Below are 20,669 nucleotides of genomic sequence, written 5' to 3' on the forward strand. Positions count from 1 at the left end.
CCAAGAAGTGTTTAAAGATAAAGATATCTTTGTTCAGAACTTGAAGGCTAGTTTGCACTAAACCTAAACAATATATTGAGGACATAATGGATTATAACAATTTTGGAAGTAGTGCTAATAAAAGATTTCAAGATGATACACTAAACAGAGTTAGAAAAGAGCATCAAGAAGCTCTGAAGAAGTTACGTGAAGAGAACTTTAATTCAAACACATCAAACTTAGGAAGTAAGAAACAATACAAAGCACAGGAAAGAATGAGCCCACCTTTACGTAGACTGTCTCCTGTGAATAACCCAGAAAATAAGAAAATGAGAAGTCCATTAGATGATAAGCTCAGAAGACAATTAAGGGAAGGCAATACACGACTACCTCCTCCATCGTTCTCCAGTTATGGAGCGCCTTCAAACAACGGTTCCAATCTGGATAGGATAAGAAGAAGAACCAGCTCACCCGTGAGGAGCGAGCGGTTCACAGCACAAGATGTAATAGATGATCAAAGATTAGAAATAAAATATCTGGAGCGTATTGTACATGATCAAGGCTCAGTCATCGATGACCTAACATCAAGGATAACGAGATTGGAATCCGTTATGTTGAATTCTGCTTCAGACAGAGGACAAAGCAATTTTAATGCTGTCGAACATTCTAACTCATTTTCCGGGTTTCCTACAAATAAGACGTATGACTTACAAATGGGTGGACTATATGAAAACGAAATGCCTTATCGAAGGGGTAGCGACAACATCAAAAGAGAAAGACCGAGAGTTAATCGATCTTCACCAATCCATATTGAAAACGAAAGTACTGAAGATATATTAAAAATTTTATCATCGTCCTTCCATGACTGAATAAAATAATTAACTAAATAATACCAGCATATCATAATCAAAAAAATCTTGAACATATACATATACATGTATATATACATATATTCACCATTCTTTCCCATACTTATACACGAGTTTTTTTAATAAAGGACTTCTAATTCTTGATGAATTTCATCTTGAATTCGTATTTCATAGAACCCTTATCATCATTCAATGAAACAGGACTTTGGCTTCTCCTCCTTGGGTAATCATCTGAGCCCCAACCGAACTTTCCAGAGTAGCCGATATATCCATCTTTTCCTTTTATCAAATCAAAATCAAACTGTCCTGCATCTTTGATATTTCTAAATTTGCAAACCAATTCATTGGATGAAGATGAAATGACGTCACAAAAACCCTGCTTGCTCCTCAAATAATAATTTCCATATGGCGATTTAATTAACTCGTAATTAGCAGGTGTACCTTGGCTCATCCAGTGACCATTTTTGATCAAAAAGCCTTGCATTTGATCGCCATTGTTGATATTGGATAAACGAATGACGCCTCTGTAGCTTTCCCCCTTATTAGGCCTTCTCCTAAAAGGTGGTACATACCCTTTGGGGAAAAACTTAACAGCATCATTCTTACAATTTGTTCGAATGGCAAGCGAATCCATAGGTACAAACATTTCGCTTAAAAGCGAACCCTTCAAGTGGTTGTAATACCATATCTCATTTAAAGCATTGTGTCTATCACAGCCTATATACACTTGTTTACCACCAAACTCTTTACTTAGCGCAGATTCGATTTGTTCCAGGGAGTAAGTTTTATCAACGCTAGGAACGATATCATTCTTTTTCAAAATAGCGAACGTGTCCAGTTTTTTGAAGAGGTTATAGGTTATTCTAAAATAATCATAAACGGTTCTCTTCTTGTCAACGTTATTAGCCTCCCACTCAGTATAACACTCTGGTCTGATTGTGCTGATGCACGTACCATGTTTATTGAACTCATGTATCCATAAAGATTCATGGTTGCCATTATTACTCTTCCAATATAAATCCAAGTATTCTAATAATTGTTTGCCGGGAATTTGTAATGTGTCGTTATTATTGTTAAATTCCTTTTCATTTAACAGATAGTAAACATCATCGATTTGTAACGTCCTATTACAAAACTGTTGATAACCACCGTGACAATTATCTGGCCACAATCCGTGAATTGTAAACGAATTTAGAGGACCTAGTTCGTTTACCAACTCCGTTTCATTCAAATCGCTTTTGCTTGGAAAGTAATTCCAGAATTGGGTTTGCAAGAATATCCCACCAGGATATTCAAAACAGCATGAGTTGTTTATTACTGTTTTATTAGAGCATGACAATGGAATATCTATGGGACAGTTTGGTTCTATCCCCTTATTTGCGCCATTCGAAAAAATCGGTAGTTGTAAAAAACTGTAAAAACTATTCAGCAACATTGGCTGCAATATTATGATATAAGTTTATTGAAATATGATTACCCCCCAATAAATTGAAAAATATGGTGTTATTGGAAACCGAGTTGTTACTAAACTTTTAGATAGGCCTCTACTTATAAGGGCTCCTTAGGGGAAAAGCTCAGATAAGCGCAACGAAAATGTACCGATCGGAATACAAAAGAAAAAGTAAAAAATAATGTATACACGATTCAAGCGGAACTTGAGTATTAAACGTGAGTATTTAAGTTGGATGCATGGGTATCTAAGCTATACAGCTACTGTTTCTTTTTTAACTTTCTTTTGGCGAAATCGAGTACTTGTGAATTACCTTCCTTTGAAATGAAGAATTTCCTCTTTTTGTCGTCTTTCCATAATAACACACCAATATCTTGAGCATATTTATTCAGCATACTGTACTCTTGAGTGGTTTCAAAATCGGAGTACAAAGAGCCATCGTATGTCATAACTCTATCTAGCTCTAGTTGCCATAATCTGATTTGATCTACTACCGTTGGAGGTAGGATTTGTAATGGCTCTTTACAGTTGGCGTCTAGCTCTAGTTTTTTCTCCAACTTTTCCTCAGCCAACCTCCTCATTTGAGGATGAGCATGTGTTTCTAAATATGCAATGATTTGTTCCGCAGTGATACCGTTGGTCAGTGCTCTTCTAATAGATTCCCTTGTTATCTGGCCCAAAACCATATTAACAAACCTTGCCTTCAAATGAACGAAAAGAGACAAAACGGCAATTTGTAACGGAGAATTGGAATATGAATAAATCTTGAAATTTGTTTCTACAATTAATGAACCATCAGGTATATCCTGACTTTTCGAATCAACTTTGTTTAAATCATCGGGTATATTGATATCTCCTGTAGGCTTACCATTGTTGCCGTCCTCATTCACTGAGGGTTCCTCCCTGTTCTGTCTTAATACACTATCCATCGCATTGGAGGCCGATCTAATCGTTTTTGTATCGGAAGTTAGCATTAAAGCTAATTTAGTTGGATAAAAAATGGTATCGTTTGAATGTTTCTGGAAAACTAGTCCATAATCTCTCATATCTTGTAACATAATCCTCTGCGTTTCACTTAATGCATCGATTTTGTACGCCTTACCGACTTCTAATGCACCTAACATGAAAATGAAATGTAACACGTCGACTAAATCCATTTTGGACGTTTCAATCACTTTTAAATACTGTAGTAGTAAAGACCATAACTGGGAGTTAATTTCTTGTAAAAGAAATTGAAAACCTTCATTAGTGATTTTGAATTCACCGGTGGAGTTTATTTCTTCCATAAGTTTACTGTGCTTCAGAAGATTCAAAACTTTTTCGGATGGAATTTTAGCTAGAGGAGTACCAACCATGAAATGTAATATAGTTTCCCATTTATTGGCTGAATATTCGTCCAATAGGTTCAAACTAACCACATTATCTTCTACAACGATACCAAACGAATTCTGAACCTCTCCGCCTGTCAACGCGTTTCTCAGACTGATTTTGAAAGTTGGATTTAGGTTGATCATCAAAGTACCAGAAGACTTGTTTGGTATGAGAAGATGCAAAGACTTCATTGATTTGATTGCATCTTGAAACTGCAATTTACCATTTGAGTTAACCCATTTATCTAGATCTAATAGAGGGACTTCGTTTTCATTAAAAACCATTGCCATGATAAAAAATTTGGCTAAAGGTGGTAAAATTCTATAGATGGCCAAACATGTAGCTGGTGAAGTGTATAGTCTATTTTGCACTTGCTGGGGAATTTCTTCCAAATACTGGGTAACTGAGTGTTTCAAGGAGTAGTCACTCATTATCTTGCCTAACCTCTTTACTTTTTGGCTTAAATGGTAAMCTTCAATCTTAGGGCGTTGATATTGCGCATACAAAATGAAATTTTCAATTGTATAAGTGTGATCTTGCGTAGTTTGCGCTAAAGAAAATTTCCCGTCTTCCTTTCAATAACGCGCGAACCTAAAAAAATGCATAATGAATGAGATACTTTCTTGTTCATTTACGCCATTAGGGGAAGATTAGTTTATAATCAAGCTTTAATCTATTACATAGTTCTGCCATATCGAATTCCTTCCCCTCACTATCGAGTAACACCTTGTTTAGTTTTTCCAACTCCACCTCTTTACTCTTTTCCACTTCTTTTAGTTGTTCATTCATTTGACTCTCCCATTGCTCTTGCTCAACTTCAGAAAGCTGCTTAAAGTCTTCGCTATCCCTTACTTCATAGAGCTGGTCTTCCATTCCGTTATCTATCTGGTATTCCAGCCTTCTTTTCTTAGCTTCCATTTCTTTTTCCAGAAAATCTTTATAACCGCCCATTCTGTTAATCTTAATTAAGGTGGAGTTCAGGATGAATGAAAGCTCCATCTCGCAAACGGTCCTCCATTTTTCTATGAATTGTTTATTTTTGGTAATCTTGTCCTCGCCGAGGATCTTACAGGCCTGCTGTAAATGGGTATTTTCTTGTCTTAAAAGGGTGAGTTGCTTCGTCGATTCTCTATTCTGTATTGCAATTTCCTTCTTGTCCAGATGTTTCTTCAGCTCCTTAACACTCTTCTTGCAGACCCGATTACCATCATTGCTCTTCTTTTTGTGAGATTCATCGTCGGCGCCTTCTTCTTCTTCTTCCACCAAAGTTTTATCCTTATCTACCCAATCTTCCTGACCTTGCATTATTACGGAACTTTTGTAATAAAACAGTCGGTCTAGAAAAAGAGTATAGGTATGTGAAAAAGAGAAAGAAGCCAGTTTTTGTTTTCTGTCCTTTTTATACAAGAATTGTAATGTTTGGGCGGCTAATCCATTTTCCGCGGCTAATCTGCTAACAGAACAACCAACACTTAAAATATAGAGAGCATAAAGATGGGGGGGAAATAATACCTCAAGAAACTTAATCAACCATCCAATCTTTCAAATCACCTCCGGATCATTAAAAACTATCATCGCGATCTTCTTAGATACATCTTCCGTTCTCATTAGTGGCCAGTTTTAGATGTCACCCGCCTTCTCTACTTTACTTCTTATCGATGGTGGTAAAAGAAGGTACTACATTTAAAGCGTATTCTGTACCTTGTCAAATAGCAGCCTCGTCCATTATTGTTAAATGCTCTCTGAAACAAGCATTGAAATGAGATGCCAGAATTGCCACTTACCTTTGCAATTAGATCCGTCTTTGGAAGGTCTTAGTTTGACCCAGCGAAATCTACTACTGTCAAACAATAATATTGCAACTACAACGAATGAAAATACCATTTCCAACAAAGAAGGAGATGCTAATGACAATTGCGTATTTCAGATACCAGAGGACAGACTGAAGCGGTTAGAAGAGATTCAGAACATAAAAGATTTGGGTTTAGTCGATGACAAATTGACTACAGATTCGTTTGTCTTTTTAAACCACGATGATGATAATAACGCTTATGATAAAAATGACATTAACATAAACCGTCAAGGTGATGATTCAGACGGCGATAGTGACAAGAATGACAATAGTGATGCCTCTGGCCGAAACAGCTCTTTTCGAGATCATGAAGAAGAGGAACAGGAGATCACCGATGGAGATGAAAACCAACAATTACAATTGAACTCCAAGACTTTGTCCACCCAAGTCAACGCAATGACTAACGTGTTCAACATCCTTTCATCCCAAACAAATATAGACTATCCTGTTTGTCAGGACTGCTGCAATCTGCTAATACATAGGCTGAAAAGTGAGTATGATGATGCAATCAAGGAAAGAGACACTTACGCTCAATTTTTATCCAAGCTAGAAACTCAAAACAAAGAAATATCAAACGCCATTACTCACAAGCAATATTCCAACAATATTTTGGAAAACAAAAATTTACAAGAGGAAAAACAAGAGCTATTAAAGCAATTATTGCGTCTGGAAACGATGGATAATGATTTAGACGAAGAGCTAAGTCATTTGCAAGAAAGGAAAATCCAACTACAAAACGAAAAACTACAAAAATTGAGCGATCAGAACTTAATGGATTTGAACAACATACAGTTTAATAAAAATCTGCAATCGCTCAAGCTACAATACGAATTGTCTCTAAATCATCTGGACAAATTGAGAAAGATCAACATTTTTAATGCTACTTTCAAAATCTCGCATAATGGACCTTTTGCCACTATAAATGGACTGAGACTGGGCAGTATACCAGAAACAGTGGTGCCTTGGAAGGAAATCAACGCTGCATTAGGCCAATTAATCCTTTTGTTGGCCACTATAAATAAAAATTTAAAGATAAACTTATTAGACTATAAGTTACAACCAATGGGTTCATTTTCCAAGATCAAAAAAAGAATAAATAGCAACGTTGAAAACAATAATAATACCACATCAGACAGTCCTGGCGGTTGGTTAATTCTACCTGTCTATAACGATGAAAATTTTAACCTGGGGAAAATTTTCCATAAAGAGACAAAGTTCGATAAATCACTAGAAACAATATTAGAAATAATAATACAAATGACACAGCAGCTTTCTACAATAGCGTCGTCCTTTTCTTCTCAAACACGTTTATCAAATCAAGACGCCTCTTCATTAAATATTAACGGTAACACTAATAATGATGCTTCCATCCTGGAATTGCCCTACATGATGAATAAAGAGAAAATCAATGGGCTATCTGTTAAACTGCATGGTAGCAACCCGAATCTTGAATGGACAACGGCTATGAAGTTTTTACTAACAAATATAAAGTGGTTGTTGGCATTTTCTTCCAATTTATTGTCCAAGTCAATGACTTTAAGCCCCGCAAACGATGACAATGATATCAACACTACTGGCAATTAAATATACTGGCGTATGTCTTTCAGTATGTGGAAAATAAAGAAAAATAGTGCAAATATTTAAGAGAAACATAACTATTTAGTATTTATTTTATTTTTGAGCCTTTTTGAATGCTGTATAAGATATCCCCATAAACTTAACTCTTGGTCAGTTGAAAGATAGCAGAACTAAAACCAACAATTGCAGGTGTGATATAACACCAAAATAATCTGTCAATTGTATAAAAACAACTCTTCCTTCGGTGACAGAATTTCGACTACATACTACAGTAACTGAGTATGTAGACCTAAAATGACCAGTTGACTTCAAGCCCGTTATGCGTTTTCTTCTCTATAAAACAATAAAGGCATTCTTTAAGCGCCAGGTTTCCTTACCTAGGAAACAAAGATAAAACTGAAAACAAAATGAAAAAAGAAAAAAAGTAAAATAAAAAGACAGTAATAATATAGGGCCCTATATCAGGGACTTGAGTGGTAGTGTAAAGCGAATTCGGAAAAAAAAGTTTACATCGATGTGTGTTTGCGTAGTGGGAGTGAAAGGGAAAAACATCTCTGTACTCAAGTTTTTCTTATTACCACCATGAAGCATTGCTACTCCCAAAACCACTGTTTTCATTATCGTTCCTAAACCCTCCCCCACTGCTGGAACCCCAGTTTGATGTTCCAGTATTTCTTGGCCTTGTATTTCCAAAGGAACCATTGCCCCCATGCTTACGATAATCTCTTGAATTGTTGTTGCGGTTATTGAAGAAACCTCCGCCGCCTCCACCTCTAGTTTTACCACCTCTTAAATTCTGCCTTGACATATCATTTAAAAATGCTGGCACTTCTTGGTTCGCTTCGTTCAATATTTCAATCAGGCCTTTTACAATATTCTGGTTATTACTATTAAAGAATGAAGTAGCAACACCGGTGTTGCCAGCACGACCGGTTCTACCAATTCTATGAACATAATCATCAATATCAGAAGGCAAGTCATAATTAATGACGTGGGTGACATTCGGAATATCTAAACCTCTTGCCGCTACGGCAGTTGCGACTAATATATTGGCCACGTTAGATTTGAAGGCAGATAATGCGCGCTCACGTTCAGCTTGTGTACGATCACCGTGAATAGCTGTGGCTCTGAAGTTTTGCATGATCAAAAAATCAGTCAACTGATCAGCCATTCTCTTTGTCTCGACAAAAATCAACGTTAAACCTTCATGCTCTGCAGATAGTAAATCCAGTAAAGCAGATTTTTTATCCATATCATCCACATATAATATTCTTTGTGTGATATTTTCTGAAGTGGAACCAACTCTTCCTACAGACAAAAAGATGTAATTATCTAGGAAATCACGGGCCAAATGTTGAATATCCACTGGGAATGTGGCAGAAAACATTAAAGTTTGTCTGTTACCTACAGATGGCATATCACATTCTTCAACGATATGGCGGATTTGAGGTTCGAACCCCATATCCAACATTCTATCAGCTTCATCTAAGACGAGGTACTTGATATTGGCCAAAGAAATTTTTCCACGTTCCAATAAATCATTCAACCGACCTGGAGTAGCAACCAGTAAATCGCAACCACGGTCGACCTCCCTCATTTGGTTACCGATTGGTGCACCACCATAAACAACACATGGCCTAACCCATGATCTGTAAGTGAATTTTCTAGCCTCTTCAAAAATTTGAGTTGCCAATTCTCTTGTTGGCGCCAGGACTAGAGCAGATGGGTATCCCTTCCTAGAATAAAAGCTTTGTGCCTTCTCAGGCATCGGGGAAGGTCCCGACTCAAACAACTCCGTAAAGACGGGAAACAAAAATCCGCCGGTCTTCCCTGAACCAGTTTGGGCGCAGGCCATCAAATCCCTATTATTAGTAACAATGGGAACGGAGTATTTTTGCACTGGGGTAGGCTTATTGAACCCAGCAAGTTTAATATTTTCCAGTAGCAATGCATCCAGAGGTGGAGAATCAAACTCTAATAGCGGTTCTGGAACATCTTTACCGGATGCCTCTACAGGGATATCGTCGTAATTATCGAACTTAATACCAGATGAGTGGTAATCGGGATCTTCGTGTACACCGAATAGTTCAGCCTCCAACCTTGCGTTCTTTGGCCCGGGTACGTGTTTCCCGTTCACCCATCTGTTTCCTGATGACTTGAAACTTGAACTGCCTCCGCGGTTATAAGTCGATCCTCCATTGTTTCCTTTAGAAAAACCAAAAAAACCGTCATTATCGCCGGCCTGCTTGCTCGAACGACTAAAGAATCCTCCACCTGAACCTCTATCCTCCCTTGGGGGACCGGTTCTCCTAAACGCCGGTTTACCGCTGCCTCTTAAATGTGGTGGGACATACGAAGGTTTGCCGCCATCGTTACCGTTTTCTTTGTCGTTAATGTTTAGCTTAGCTACGTTCTGGGACAAATCACTCATGCCTTGTTTTAATAAAAACTACTTAAAAGACCAGATTTGTTTTATATTATCCTCAAACCAAGACGAAAAAATGCTTGCCACCAGAATCCGCATATTCCTATTATATAATAACGCCATTATTTAATTCTCAGATGGCCTTAATTAGGCTTCCCTTAAAAAGTGAAAAGCAATTCGCGGGGTAACAATTACGTGTCTGGTGATATTTTTGGAAAATCAAGTAAAAGCAACTGGATCGAGCTAAAGGAGCAGTACAGAATGAAAGAAATGATGAAGGAAGAAAACACGCGATAGGCACCAGTAGCGACCTTGGCGTGGTGGTTTGATTTATTTCTTTTTTCAGATTCATAAAGGTCGAACAGAATGACTTTGGCAGAGTTGCTGGGACGGTCAAGAATTGCTCAAGTAGCAAACAATCATAAACCGTTGACATATACTGGTAAAAAGTTCCATCCAACACACCAAATCATTGAGACTAAGCCATCAACACTTTATCGACAAGAATGGGGGTTGAAATCCGCTATTCCGTCAAAAATAAAGTCTAGGTACTTGGTATATAACGATTTGGACACTTTAGAACGAATTACCACATTCGAACCCAGAGGCGGTACCCAATGGAACAGATTAAGATTCCAGGAAATGGGAGTACCCATCGTGTCCAATATAGGCAGACAAAACCCATTTTTCAAGGACCCCTCACGTTCTGAAGATGATTCAGATGCTAAGTTGTCTCTATTCAAAGAAATGACAGGCGAGGCAGATATCTCGCCCGCAGCCATGGAAAAGCGTTTAGAGAAGACAATCAGACTGATCAAATCGTTTCAAAAGGAATTCAAGGAATGGTTGGTCGAGAACCATCCAGAAGAACTGAGATTAAATTCCAATAAGCTGGAAGATTATGTAGTGAAATTTTTAAACCGAAAATTGAAAGCAAAGACGAGCAACAAATTTAACTCCGAGATTATAGGTACAGGCGGTTTGTCATACAGTTTATCAGGAAAATTGAAAAACTCGCCAAATGGCGTCATTCAAAGAACTGTAGTACCTGGCAGAGTCTTGAATGTTGTTAAGGAAAACAACGACAATAAATGGCTTGCGGCCATTGGTGGGTTCGTTGCTGATGTAGTCTTTTTCCAATCTCCACCCAATTCCTTCAATTCAATGGGCGACTTCATAAGAATGAAGACTTTCTTGTTCGAGATTTTGGAGGCTTCTATGGAGAAAAATGGTTCTGTTTCTATGCATGCTAGACTACTAGAGCCACAGAATGACAAGACTAGAGAATTTTTCAATAAGAGACCAATCTACAAACCCCTAACCCCTAGAAGGTCTCGTCGACCATCAGTGGGCAACATTCAAGAGGCCAATAATCTTTTGAATATAATTAAGGGAAATTGAAAAAATTTGTGAACGTTTAATGTATATTCAGAGACATGTAAATATAGAAAAGAAAAGAAGAAGACAAAAAAAGTTTACGAAGAAAGTCTAGTAAAAAAACAAAATTAACTCATTTTTTGATCACTTGAATAAATACTTTATTTTCCATTCGTTATGGTTATTGTTATTATAGTTATTATTTCTCTATTTGTTTTATACTGTGACACTTTATCATAGCATTCTATGGATTTTCTTGTCATTCTCGACTTCAGAAAGATCATCTAATTTTTCCCACCAATTGAATAAGTAGTTTTCACAAATAATTTTGAACCAAGGTGTAAATTTGGAACTTGGGTCATTGAACATGGATTTCAAATCATTTGGTGAAACCCATTTAAAGTCTCTAACTTCATTGACGTTTGGATTGACAGTCAAATTTTCCTTGGAATTGATCTTATAAAATAGAATATAATCAATTTCGTGTTCACCCCAAGGTTCATTACTTGGTGCCATATAATGGATTCTGTTTAAGAAGTGGAACTTACCTTTTGTCTTAGTTTCGTCTTCTGGGATACCCAATTCATGGTCTAGTTTTCTTACTGCTGCAGTGATTGCACCTTTTATCTTGTCGTCTAACTTCCCCTTAAGGCCCAATTCATCATCAATACACAGTGGATGAGAGCAACATGTGTTGGTCCAAAGATCAGGAAAGGTGATTTTCTCAGTGGCTCTTTGTTGTAAAAGCAATTCACCTTGCTCATTGAAAATGAAAACAGAAAATGCACGATGTAATAGACCCTTTTCAATATTTTCCATCAAATGGCACACCTTTTTAGTACCGGCACCGATAGCATTATCGTCCCAATCCAAGACAATACAGTTTTCGTTCATCAGTTTAATTTGTTCTTCGTCATGCCCGGAAAAACATGTTTCTTCGGTTTTTTCATTAGAAGTTTCACTAGATCGAGTATTAGGTCTTTGTTGTAATGGAATGATTTCAGGAAATTCTTCCAAAATGTCTTCAGGTGTTTGATTTTGCACTAGCTTGGCGTAGCTAGATACTGCACTATTAGGCACGCTACTATTGTCGGCAGTCATTCTGGTGAAACGTGTTTTCGGACTTCCTTTTCTGTATGAATTCCGGCAGTGGGAACAGTTTAGTGACGAAATAAGTGAAATATCCCGTTTCCTTTTGTTAAGAAAACTATTGCCTGTTAAATAAAGAAAAAACAGATAAATAAGTATCCACAGAGTTAAGACCGAAAAAGAAATGCAACCCTACTAGCGAGAAGAGAATAATGAATAATTATGGTTCCTAATATCTATGAATAGGAAAAGAATCGGGCTGAGCATCGTCATTGTGAAATTGTTGACTGGAAAATTTCACTCACAATTAAGTTTTAGCATTTTCAGCGAATTCGTTGGAACGAAAAGGGAAATTCTCGCCGATAGCAGCGGAAAAGACTGAAAAAGGAAAGAAAAGGAAAGAAAAGGAAAAAAACAGCCGCATACAACCCTATATGCCCTATCAAGTTTAATATCAAAGAATACATTGCCCTGATATTTTTGTTTTTGACCTATCCTGTTTGTAGATTAGCCCTATAAATATTTATGATTGAAAATTGTTACCCGGCACCTTGTGTTTTTGTTTTTTTTTTAGAAACGTAAACAACAAATCAAGAAAGTTTCAAGAATTGTAAACAACTGGCCAAGGGATAATGTTGTCTACTTTTTTTCTTTTGGATAGATGAAACTTTAACTTTCTTGCTAATTTCTTTATTTTCAATTTCAGAATAAGAGGCCATTAAGTTTCATTGCTTTATCTATTGCTGAATTTACATTTTTGTTAGCGGTTTCTTTTCGAAACTTATAGAGTGATTTAGAGACTATTCCTGTGTGTGTAGTCAATCGAAACCGGCTTCTGTCATAGCTATCAAGTCGCTAAGATATTACGAGAAATAGGGTATTAGTAACCAAGACTAAACTAAACGTCCTCACGATACAAACATGTCTTCCACACAATCAGACCCGTTGGAGAGGTTTTATAGGCAGTTTCAGACCTTTGTTCAAAATAACCCCAATGTCATATCGGCCGCTCGTGCAGCCGCTCAAATCCCAGAGTCTGCGAAGGCCGTTGTTGTGTTATCTCCTTATTCTTTGCAGCATGTTTTCCCCAGAGAATGGGTAACAAAGTCGTACAAAAAAACCATAGTCGAACGACCAGAGAGGCTGTTAGCAAGTTCAATGGGTATATCGGCTGCAATTACCATGTATCCATCCCTTTTCACTTTGAAATCTTCTCACTTGCGGAAAGGTTCGTTGATGGCACCTCATGTGCTCAAGGTGCACGGCAGTCATTGGCCAACTGAATTGATTGAGCTTTGTCAAATGGCAGACGCCAAATTGTTGAAGGGCGAGATCGAAGTTCCGGATACGTGGAACTCGGGTGACATTTATTTGAGTTCAAAGACCATCAAAGCTCTGCAGGGTACAATTGGTGCTATTGAAACCGGTGTAGACTCGATTTTCAAAGGTCCTTCTCCGGAACATATTAGTAACAGAGCCTTTGTGGCTATACGACCACCTGGCCATCATTGCCATTATGCTACTCCATCTGGGTTTTGCTTATTGAACAATGTCCATGTAGCCATAGAATATGCGTTCGATACCTATGATGTTACACACGTTGTCGTACTGGATTTCGATCTGCATCATGGTGATGGCACCCAAGACATTTGTTGGAAACGTGCTGGTTTTAAACCGGAGGAGGAGTCAGAGAATTCATCTTACGACGATTTTGGTAAAATGTTTGCTGAGTTTCCCAAAGTTGGTTATTTTTCCATGCATGATATAAATTCATTTCCAACAGAATCAGGATTCGCTACAAAAGAGAACATCAAAAATGCTTCCACATGTATCATGAACTCTCATGACTTAAACATCTGGAATGTTCATCTATCTAAATGGACCACTGAAGAAGAATTCAATATACTATACAGAACAAAATATAGAACTCTATTTGCAAAAGCAGATGAGTTTTTCAAGACTGCAAAATTAGAAATGAATCAACAGGAGAAAACGTTCAAAGGTTTGGTAGTAATAAGTGCAGGTTTTGATGCGTCAGAATTCGAACAAACTTCCATGCAAAGGCATAGCGTTAACGTCCCTACTAGTTTTTATACGACATTCACTAAAGATGCATTGAAATTAGCTCAAATGCACTGCCACGGTAAAGTTTTATCCTTAATGGAGGGCGGCTATTCTGATAAGGCCATATGTTCTGGTGTTTTTGCACATCTGATTGGTTTACAAAACCAAGATTGGGTTAAAGAATGGGGGTCAGAACAAGTTGTTAAGGAGATCGTTCGTGGATGTAAATCAACCTGGAAACCTTACAAGACAAGGAGAGCTAAAGATGTTATAAGGATATGGGCCGAAGAAGTTATCAGGCTAGGACGAGCAATGATACCGGAATTCGATGACATGATCTTTAAAGACATTGTCAAAACAGCTTCACCTGATTCTTTACCCACTAACATTGTAGAGCCAGTAATGACGTCAACAATTGCCCAAAGAATCATAAGATCTCATAGAAGCAGCGCTTCTCCAGAGAAAGAAATTTATGAAAGCAAGCTCAAGAATATTGAAAAGGAAAAACCAGAAGAAAGAGAAAGTTGTAGTGAGGTCAAAGTTGGTCAACCTTCATCAAATAATAGAGCTGCTGAAACTAAAGTTCCGTTTTTGCAACAAGAATTTTCTAGTGAAGATGAAGATGAAGAATATGTTTACAATGAAGAATTGAACAAAACGTTCAATCGTACAGTGGAAGATATTACTATTGATGACATTTCTAGACATTTGGAAACATTGGAAATTGAAAAACACGATGAAGAAGATACCGACCAAGAAAAAAAGGATAAAAACTGGAAAAGCTCCCATCAACGTCGTTTACAAAGCAATGGAATGTATAAAATTCCCTCTAATACCAAACCTCATCGCATGAGACAAACCCAAAATACAAATACACCAACTTACGACGATAGTGACATATCAATGATTTCTCATGTTTCAAGAAAACATACAACAAGGAGTGGTGGTAGGTGGTAAGCATTTGCATATGTAATTTTGTTGAAATCTACTAGAAAAGTGATGCATATATCTAATTTTTTATCGTTACGTCATATTTTTTTTTTAATTTTATATTTCTGTACAGTTATTTCTTTAATTTTTCTTCCATATTCCCGTTTTAAAATTTTAAAGTTTCTCCACCTATACCTTATTTCTTATTTTACGAAATCATATTAATAGTTTCAAGTGTTTATGCTCTCATAGAGCAAATTTATTAATTATTGTTTTATTCTCCAAACAAAAAGAGGAACAAAAACAATTGCTATAGTAGCTTTACACGTTTTATATTATTACAAAAATATCTTCAAAGAAAAAATTTCCTCCTTACACCTTGTCCATCAGTGGAAGAAAGTGACAATATTACATTTTTACAAAATCAAGCCATTCAAACCTGAGGAATGTGTATATCTACTTTCTCTCTTTCCTCTTCTTTGATTGGGTCTTCACCCTGAAATATACATGCAAAATCAGTAATAAATGGTTGGAGCATAGTAATTGGAATATTCAAGGTTGGAGAGAATACAATGCATAAATTTCTTAGATTCATCTTATTAAACTTGCTGTTTTCATTGATCCTTACCAATAGTTCGAAAAGGGCATACATCAATGACATATTAGCGTGTGGTACTACACCTGACTGAATTAAGTCTTTAAATCCTAATGAAACTTGAACAGGATCATTATGGTTTTCATCTACTACTCTCTTAAAAGACAAAAATTGCTCGTCACCAAACAATAAATGAGGCAAATTTCTCAGGTAAAGTTTCAGTAGTCCACTCACAGTGTTCACACTGATGTATAAACTTGGAGACGTTCCATCGTCCTTAGCTTCAATGATTTCATTGTAACGGCATAAATCGACATCATGCTCTCTATCGAATCTTTCTTGTAAGGTTTTGATGACAGTGCTCGATCCGCTTAGCCTAAATATACCTTCTTCCTGAATTCCACGATTTTTATAAAGGTACTCTAAGCAACGATAAACAACACTTGGCAAATCATAAACACTCTGATATTTATGCGAACTCAATCTCAAACATGTTTCCAATGATGACCCAAATACTACAGCGGTTGAATAGCCCATTGAAAAAGAGTTTGTCGTCTTTGGGATATCCATTAACTTTTTGCTTGGCGATCTGATGACAAAATCAGGGGATGTTGGTGAATCAGAATCGTTCGAGACTGTGATACCCAAGTGGTTCATCGCACTTGTCGGAGCGGTTAATTTTTTGAATGGGAACAAACTTCTCATTTTGACTCTTCTATTATCTTTCTCTTCATCTGCACTGAAAGTTGGATTGGCAAGAGGATTAGAATGTGATGGCAAATTAGTATCAATATTTTCACCATTCACCATGTGATTATTGTTATTGTTATTATTACTGCTATACTCCTGTGTTAAATCTGTAACATATGATGGAGTCTCAGTTGCTGATGTGGTTGTATTTCCAAATTTGGAGAAATGTGAATTTGCACTCAAATGAGATGCAGAATCTGTATCGTTTGCGTAAGTTATATTCCTTGAATTTGATAGTGACACAGACTGTGAAGGATCTATGAAATCACTGAATGCAGAAAGCCACAATTCACGTTCCTTAGGCGTTTCAGTACAAATATAGTACTTTGTTGAAGTTGATAGTCCGCTTTTCTTATGCTCTGTGATTAAAAATCCGTTCTTGGTACCAAACCTGTCTTCAGGAAGATTGGGTATGAGTTCTATAGACGCTTGTCTCAGCCTAATCGTTTCCATCGCTTGGTTTTTATCAAGTAGTTGTAAGACGTCATCGCGCAGGACACCGTACCGAACCCTCCATGAACTATTACCTGTTAGAGTTTTTGGCCTTCTTAATAAAAGTGATCCATCTTTTCTATTATCATCCATCATCGGGGGTGTCATTACTGTGTCTGTACTAATAAATTGAGCAATTTTCAAGCCAACATTTTGTGGGAACTCGGGGATACTAAATATGCTTGTATAGTATTGATTCAAAATATTTCTTCTCGTATCTACCTTCACAGGTGATAAAGTTTGGAAAAATTGTCTATCAGGTAACGAGGGCAATGGCAAATCAGGAATATGAGACTTCATATAAACATCTAATTCTCGGACTTTATGAATCGATTTCGAGAATTCGAACATTTCTTTACCGGATTTCCTGTCTATGATAGCAAACAACGTTGATAAATCATCTTCGTTTTCCTTGTACAACGTGCTCAATACTTCAATTTGAATGGTACCAAAGTCCTCTGGTTGCACGAATAATGGAATTTCCGATTTAAAGCTTGGAGCAGCAGATTTAACCGTGCTAACGCTACTTGCGTGTGGTCTTCTGAAAGTTTTACTGGAGCCTTGAGAATTTGAGTTGAATGTATTAGCAGTATTGTTCGAATTGATAGACGCAGTCTCTACAGACTGTTTTTGTTTTGACAGAGCCTCTGTGGGGGGATTTGAGGGGAGAGAAGTATTTTGACTTGCTGCTGATGATTTTGTGGAAGGGCTGGAAAGTGAGGAAGTTAAGGCAGGGTTCCTCAAATTGCTTGCACCATTGGGATTAACAACATCATCTTTTCTGTTTAAGATCACTGGCGATGCCAAATGGCTTGATAGTGGAGTAGTGTCTTTCCCATCAGTGTTGGAGGTAGGTGAAAAAAACGTTGGAGGTGCTGGTGGTGGAGGTAGACTTTCATTCATTATTGGCTTTGCAATTGCAGAACCTTTTATTTCTGGTTTAACCGGATCTTCTTCGCCAAATGAAGAGTCAAGTAATTGTGTAAAATTATTAAGTTTCTCTTTTGATGCTGGAGAAAAATTCGACGTATCGTTACTATTCTCTTTAGTTTTCGAATGTGATAATGGACTTTTGGTTAATGAAGAGGGTGTTGCATTGGTATACGCGGAAGAGGTTACAGAAGAATAGGCGTGCTCATTCTTCTGCATGATGTTTTTAGAGAGTTGTTGGCCTTGACATTCAGTCAGCTCGTCTAAATTGTTTGACGTAGCAGCCTTCAGTGGTGAATGTAAATGGTTATTGATGACAGCTGTCATTCTGTTGGGGTTTTGTGGTGAACGTAAACGTTCTTGTAATGGGGATTTTGGAGTCTTGTTGGGCGATTTTATGGTTATTCTAGAAGTCGTGTATGTTACTGATGCAGCCGGGCTAGCTGATCGCTCCGATTTTACTTTCGTAGGACTCGATGCGGACCTACTAACAGTTTTGGGCGACGAATATCCACTGTTAGTTTCTATTTCCTCGCTCAGTATCATATTTTGTAAATGCTTCCTACTTATTGAAGTACTCGACCGGTTAGGGTTCGAATTTGACGTAACATCTATTTGAGGTATTGTGGGCGTTACAATCGTTTCAGAAGGGATACTATTACCTTGTTGCAATGAAGGAGACAATGTCGGTATAGACAAATTTAGGCTCTTGTTGTGCGTTTTCCTTTCAGCAGATCTCGGAGGTAACACAAAAGACTGTTCAGGGACATGCGAGTCTATCGAATCATTCTGGACCTGTTCTAGTACCACGTCTAAGGACGCTTCTCTATTTTTTTGCAAAATGTCAATGACTTTTTTTAAACTCTCAATTTCAGATTCGTATTCTTGGACTTGTAACTTTAGTTTGATATTTTCCGTGAATATTTCATCATATGAGGGTCTATTATCATTTTCTGAAGACGTTCCTTTTTCTATGTGTTCTATACTCTTGTCCTTTTGCGATCTATGGTCATTGTACTGTGCTAGTAATTCAAGGGTAGTACTGCCACCATGCGTAGTGGTCAAATTATTTGACATTCTGTGTTCACGACAGACGCGCTTATCTTAGTATATACACACAAGTACTCTTGTCAAACGGCACTCCAACAATACAGAAGTTCTATATGCCTGATGGAATCACAAACTCTAACTAAAGGGAAAATGGTAGGCAAGGCAGGATAAAAAGGAAAGGAGTGAGAAAACTTCTAAGATATAAAGCTAACGCACTGAAGTAGATGGTAATTGAAAAAGTTCTATTGTCGATATGTCTAATAATATGGAGTGAAGTTATTTGGCTAACATGCTAGAACGCGTAATAAACGGTCCTTATCTAGTATTACTTTGCTCAGTCAAACAATTATTGTTCTTTACAAAACGGCCGCGTTTTTTCCAACCGCACCGCCGCCATCATTTATTTTACGACATTCCCAATAAGCGTTATATAGAGCTATGAGCATATATATAGATATAGATATATATAGATATATATAAATGTATATATATGCGTATACTTTTGGTTGCAAAATGCCACATACGGAAAGATAGTTTAGTTAAGCACGTATTTACCCTCGCCCCCGTTGACAAATATGTCATGGACATTCTCCAACGTAATAAGCGTTTGTTTCAAGATCATGTCGGCTACCGTGCTACCGATATGTGGTAGTGCCGTGACATCCCATCTACGTAGTAATTCCTGCTTGACGCCGGTTTCCTCATTTTTGAAGACGTCCAGCCCACAACTTGTCACTTTACCAGATTCAAGAGCGTCTAAGAGGGAATCTTCATCTATGCATGTGCCCCTTCCGACGTTGACTATCCTGACACCATCTTTACACATCGCCAAAGTTTTACGGTTGATTATATCATTTGTGGATGGTGTTCCTGGTAGGGACAAAACAATCAGGTCAGCATTTTTCCAAGTGTCTGGATCATCGAGATCAGAGTGGTACATGGCATCGTAAAGAAGTAGATCTTTCTGGACGGGTCCGGATCTTTTATAATACTCGATGTTCATATTAAAGGTTCTTTGCAAATGAGCCCCTATGGTTTGACCAATAGAGCCAAAGCCTAGGATCAAAGTTGTCTTGTTCATTGGTGAATCCACAATCTTTCCACCAACATTGTAATTTCTTGCCAAATCCACTACCTTTCCGTCATTTTGAACACGGTCAGTTCTTTGGGGGAATTTTATTCCCTGATTATGGTATTTGTCTGTAATGGTTTCATACGAGCCGCTTGAAATGTATTTCTTACACTGTTCAACGCTACCATTTTCAATATACTTGAAGCAGTATTCCCAAAATGAAGTCATCCTGAAGCAACTTATGGTCAGGAAAATGGCTAATTCCGTGACGTTGTCAGCAGCGTGTGGTCCGATGTTGCATAAAGTGATACCTTTCGATCTCAACAGTTTACTATTAATAAAATCGCACCCGACCCAAGGTACCAGGATGGCCTTCAAAGAAGATGGGAAGAATTCAATGTAGTTGGAAGGGTTCCCCAACACACTGAAAAATTCCTCAGTTATCCAAAAGGCGTTTATTCTGTGGGTTTTCAAAAACTCAATAAAGTCGTCATTTGTAGACATTTTATACTTGTAGAATTCCACTTTTTCAGACAGTTTTTGGTATTCAGGAAGATGACTGGCCACTTCCCATAACTTCTTATAAGGTACTAGTATTCTTGGTTTGGCAGAATGTGTTGTGTCCGCAGTGTCAATTAGGGTTATCATCGTGCAGCTTGCGGTTTACCGACTCTATATGGCCTTGGTATTTTATATGGATATGTGGAGAGAAAGAAGTGGCTCTTTGCCTTTTCTAGATCTGGCCCGAAGTGGCAGAATAATTAAGGACCCTATGACTACCGCCACCCAAAAAACA

At 37.5% G+C, this 20,669-nt stretch overlaps 11 protein-coding genes across 11 annotated transcripts; 4 read left to right on the forward strand and 7 right to left on the reverse strand.

Moving 5' to 3' along the window:
- Nucleotides 1–86: 86 nt before the first annotated feature.
- SPC29 (Spc29p) lies at nt 87–848 on the forward strand (the record flags this gene model as incomplete). The annotated part of the gene is made up of 1 exon (XM_018368331.1): nt 87–848. One exon carries the CDS (start codon nt 87–89, stop codon nt 846–848), a length of 762 nt encoding a protein of 253 aa, XP_018218911.1.
- A 133-nt stretch (nt 849–981) lies between these two features.
- RNY1 (ribonuclease T2) lies at nt 982–2,283 on the reverse strand (the record flags this gene model as incomplete). The annotated part of the gene is made up of 1 exon (XM_018368332.1): nt 982–2,283. One exon carries the CDS (start codon nt 2,281–2,283, stop codon nt 982–984), a length of 1,302 nt encoding a protein of 433 aa, XP_018218912.1.
- Nucleotides 2,284–2,558: 275 nt separating this feature from the next.
- Nucleotides 2,559–4,100, reverse strand: TFB2 (TFIIH/NER complex subunit TFB2; the record flags this gene model as incomplete). Its single annotated transcript, XM_018368333.1, has 1 exon — nt 2,559–4,100. One exon carries the CDS (start codon nt 4,098–4,100, stop codon nt 2,559–2,561), a length of 1,542 nt encoding a protein of 513 aa, XP_018218913.1.
- Nucleotides 4,101–4,308: 208 nt separating this feature from the next.
- MEI5 (Mei5p) lies at nt 4,309–4,974 on the reverse strand (the record flags this gene model as incomplete). Its single annotated transcript, XM_018368334.1, has 1 exon — nt 4,309–4,974. The coding sequence occupies one exon, from the start codon at nt 4,972–4,974 to the stop codon at nt 4,309–4,311; it is 666 nt and encodes a 221-aa protein (XP_018218914.1).
- Nucleotides 4,975–5,404: 430 nt separating this feature from the next.
- On the forward strand, nt 5,405–7,105 carry VPS30 (beclin 1; the record flags this gene model as incomplete). The annotated part of the gene is made up of 1 exon (XM_018368335.1): nt 5,405–7,105. One exon carries the CDS (start codon nt 5,405–5,407, stop codon nt 7,103–7,105), a length of 1,701 nt encoding a protein of 566 aa, XP_018218915.1.
- A 568-nt stretch (nt 7,106–7,673) lies between these two features.
- Nucleotides 7,674–9,530, reverse strand: DBP1 (putative DEAD-box ATP-dependent RNA helicase DBP1; the record flags this gene model as incomplete). The annotated part of the gene is made up of 1 exon (XM_018368336.1): nt 7,674–9,530. The coding sequence occupies one exon, from the start codon at nt 9,528–9,530 to the stop codon at nt 7,674–7,676; it is 1,857 nt and encodes a 618-aa protein (XP_018218916.1).
- A 360-nt stretch (nt 9,531–9,890) lies between these two features.
- On the forward strand, nt 9,891–10,925 carry MRP51 (mitochondrial 37S ribosomal protein bS1m; the record flags this gene model as incomplete). The annotated part of the gene is made up of 1 exon (XM_018368337.1): nt 9,891–10,925. The coding sequence occupies one exon, from the start codon at nt 9,891–9,893 to the stop codon at nt 10,923–10,925; it is 1,035 nt and encodes a 344-aa protein (XP_018218917.1).
- A 210-nt stretch (nt 10,926–11,135) lies between these two features.
- Nucleotides 11,136–12,002, reverse strand: IDI1 (isopentenyl-diphosphate delta-isomerase IDI1; the record flags this gene model as incomplete). Its single annotated transcript, XM_018368338.1, has 1 exon — nt 11,136–12,002. The coding sequence occupies one exon, from the start codon at nt 12,000–12,002 to the stop codon at nt 11,136–11,138; it is 867 nt and encodes a 288-aa protein (XP_018218918.1).
- A 909-nt stretch (nt 12,003–12,911) lies between these two features.
- On the forward strand, nt 12,912–15,011 carry HOS3 (histone deacetylase; the record flags this gene model as incomplete). Its single annotated transcript, XM_018368339.1, has 1 exon — nt 12,912–15,011. The coding sequence occupies one exon, from the start codon at nt 12,912–12,914 to the stop codon at nt 15,009–15,011; it is 2,100 nt and encodes a 699-aa protein (XP_018218919.1).
- Nucleotides 15,012–15,417: 406 nt separating this feature from the next.
- BEM3 (GTPase-activating protein BEM3) lies at nt 15,418–18,828 on the reverse strand (the record flags this gene model as incomplete). The annotated part of the gene is made up of 1 exon (XM_018368340.1): nt 15,418–18,828. One exon carries the CDS (start codon nt 18,826–18,828, stop codon nt 15,418–15,420), a length of 3,411 nt encoding a protein of 1,136 aa, XP_018218920.1.
- Nucleotides 18,829–19,336: 508 nt separating this feature from the next.
- DI49_5349 (glyoxylate reductase) lies at nt 19,337–20,521 on the reverse strand (the record flags this gene model as incomplete). The annotated part of the gene is made up of 1 exon (XM_018368341.1): nt 19,337–20,521. One exon carries the CDS (start codon nt 20,519–20,521, stop codon nt 19,337–19,339), a length of 1,185 nt encoding a protein of 394 aa, XP_018218921.1.
- Nucleotides 20,522–20,669: the final 148 nt, after the last annotated feature.

This window comes from Saccharomyces eubayanus, chromosome XVI, assembly GCF_001298625.1.
Source record: "Saccharomyces eubayanus strain FM1318 chromosome XVI, whole genome shotgun sequence".
In the NCBI taxonomy this organism is placed as follows: domain Eukaryota; kingdom Fungi; phylum Ascomycota; class Saccharomycetes; order Saccharomycetales; family Saccharomycetaceae; genus Saccharomyces; species Saccharomyces eubayanus.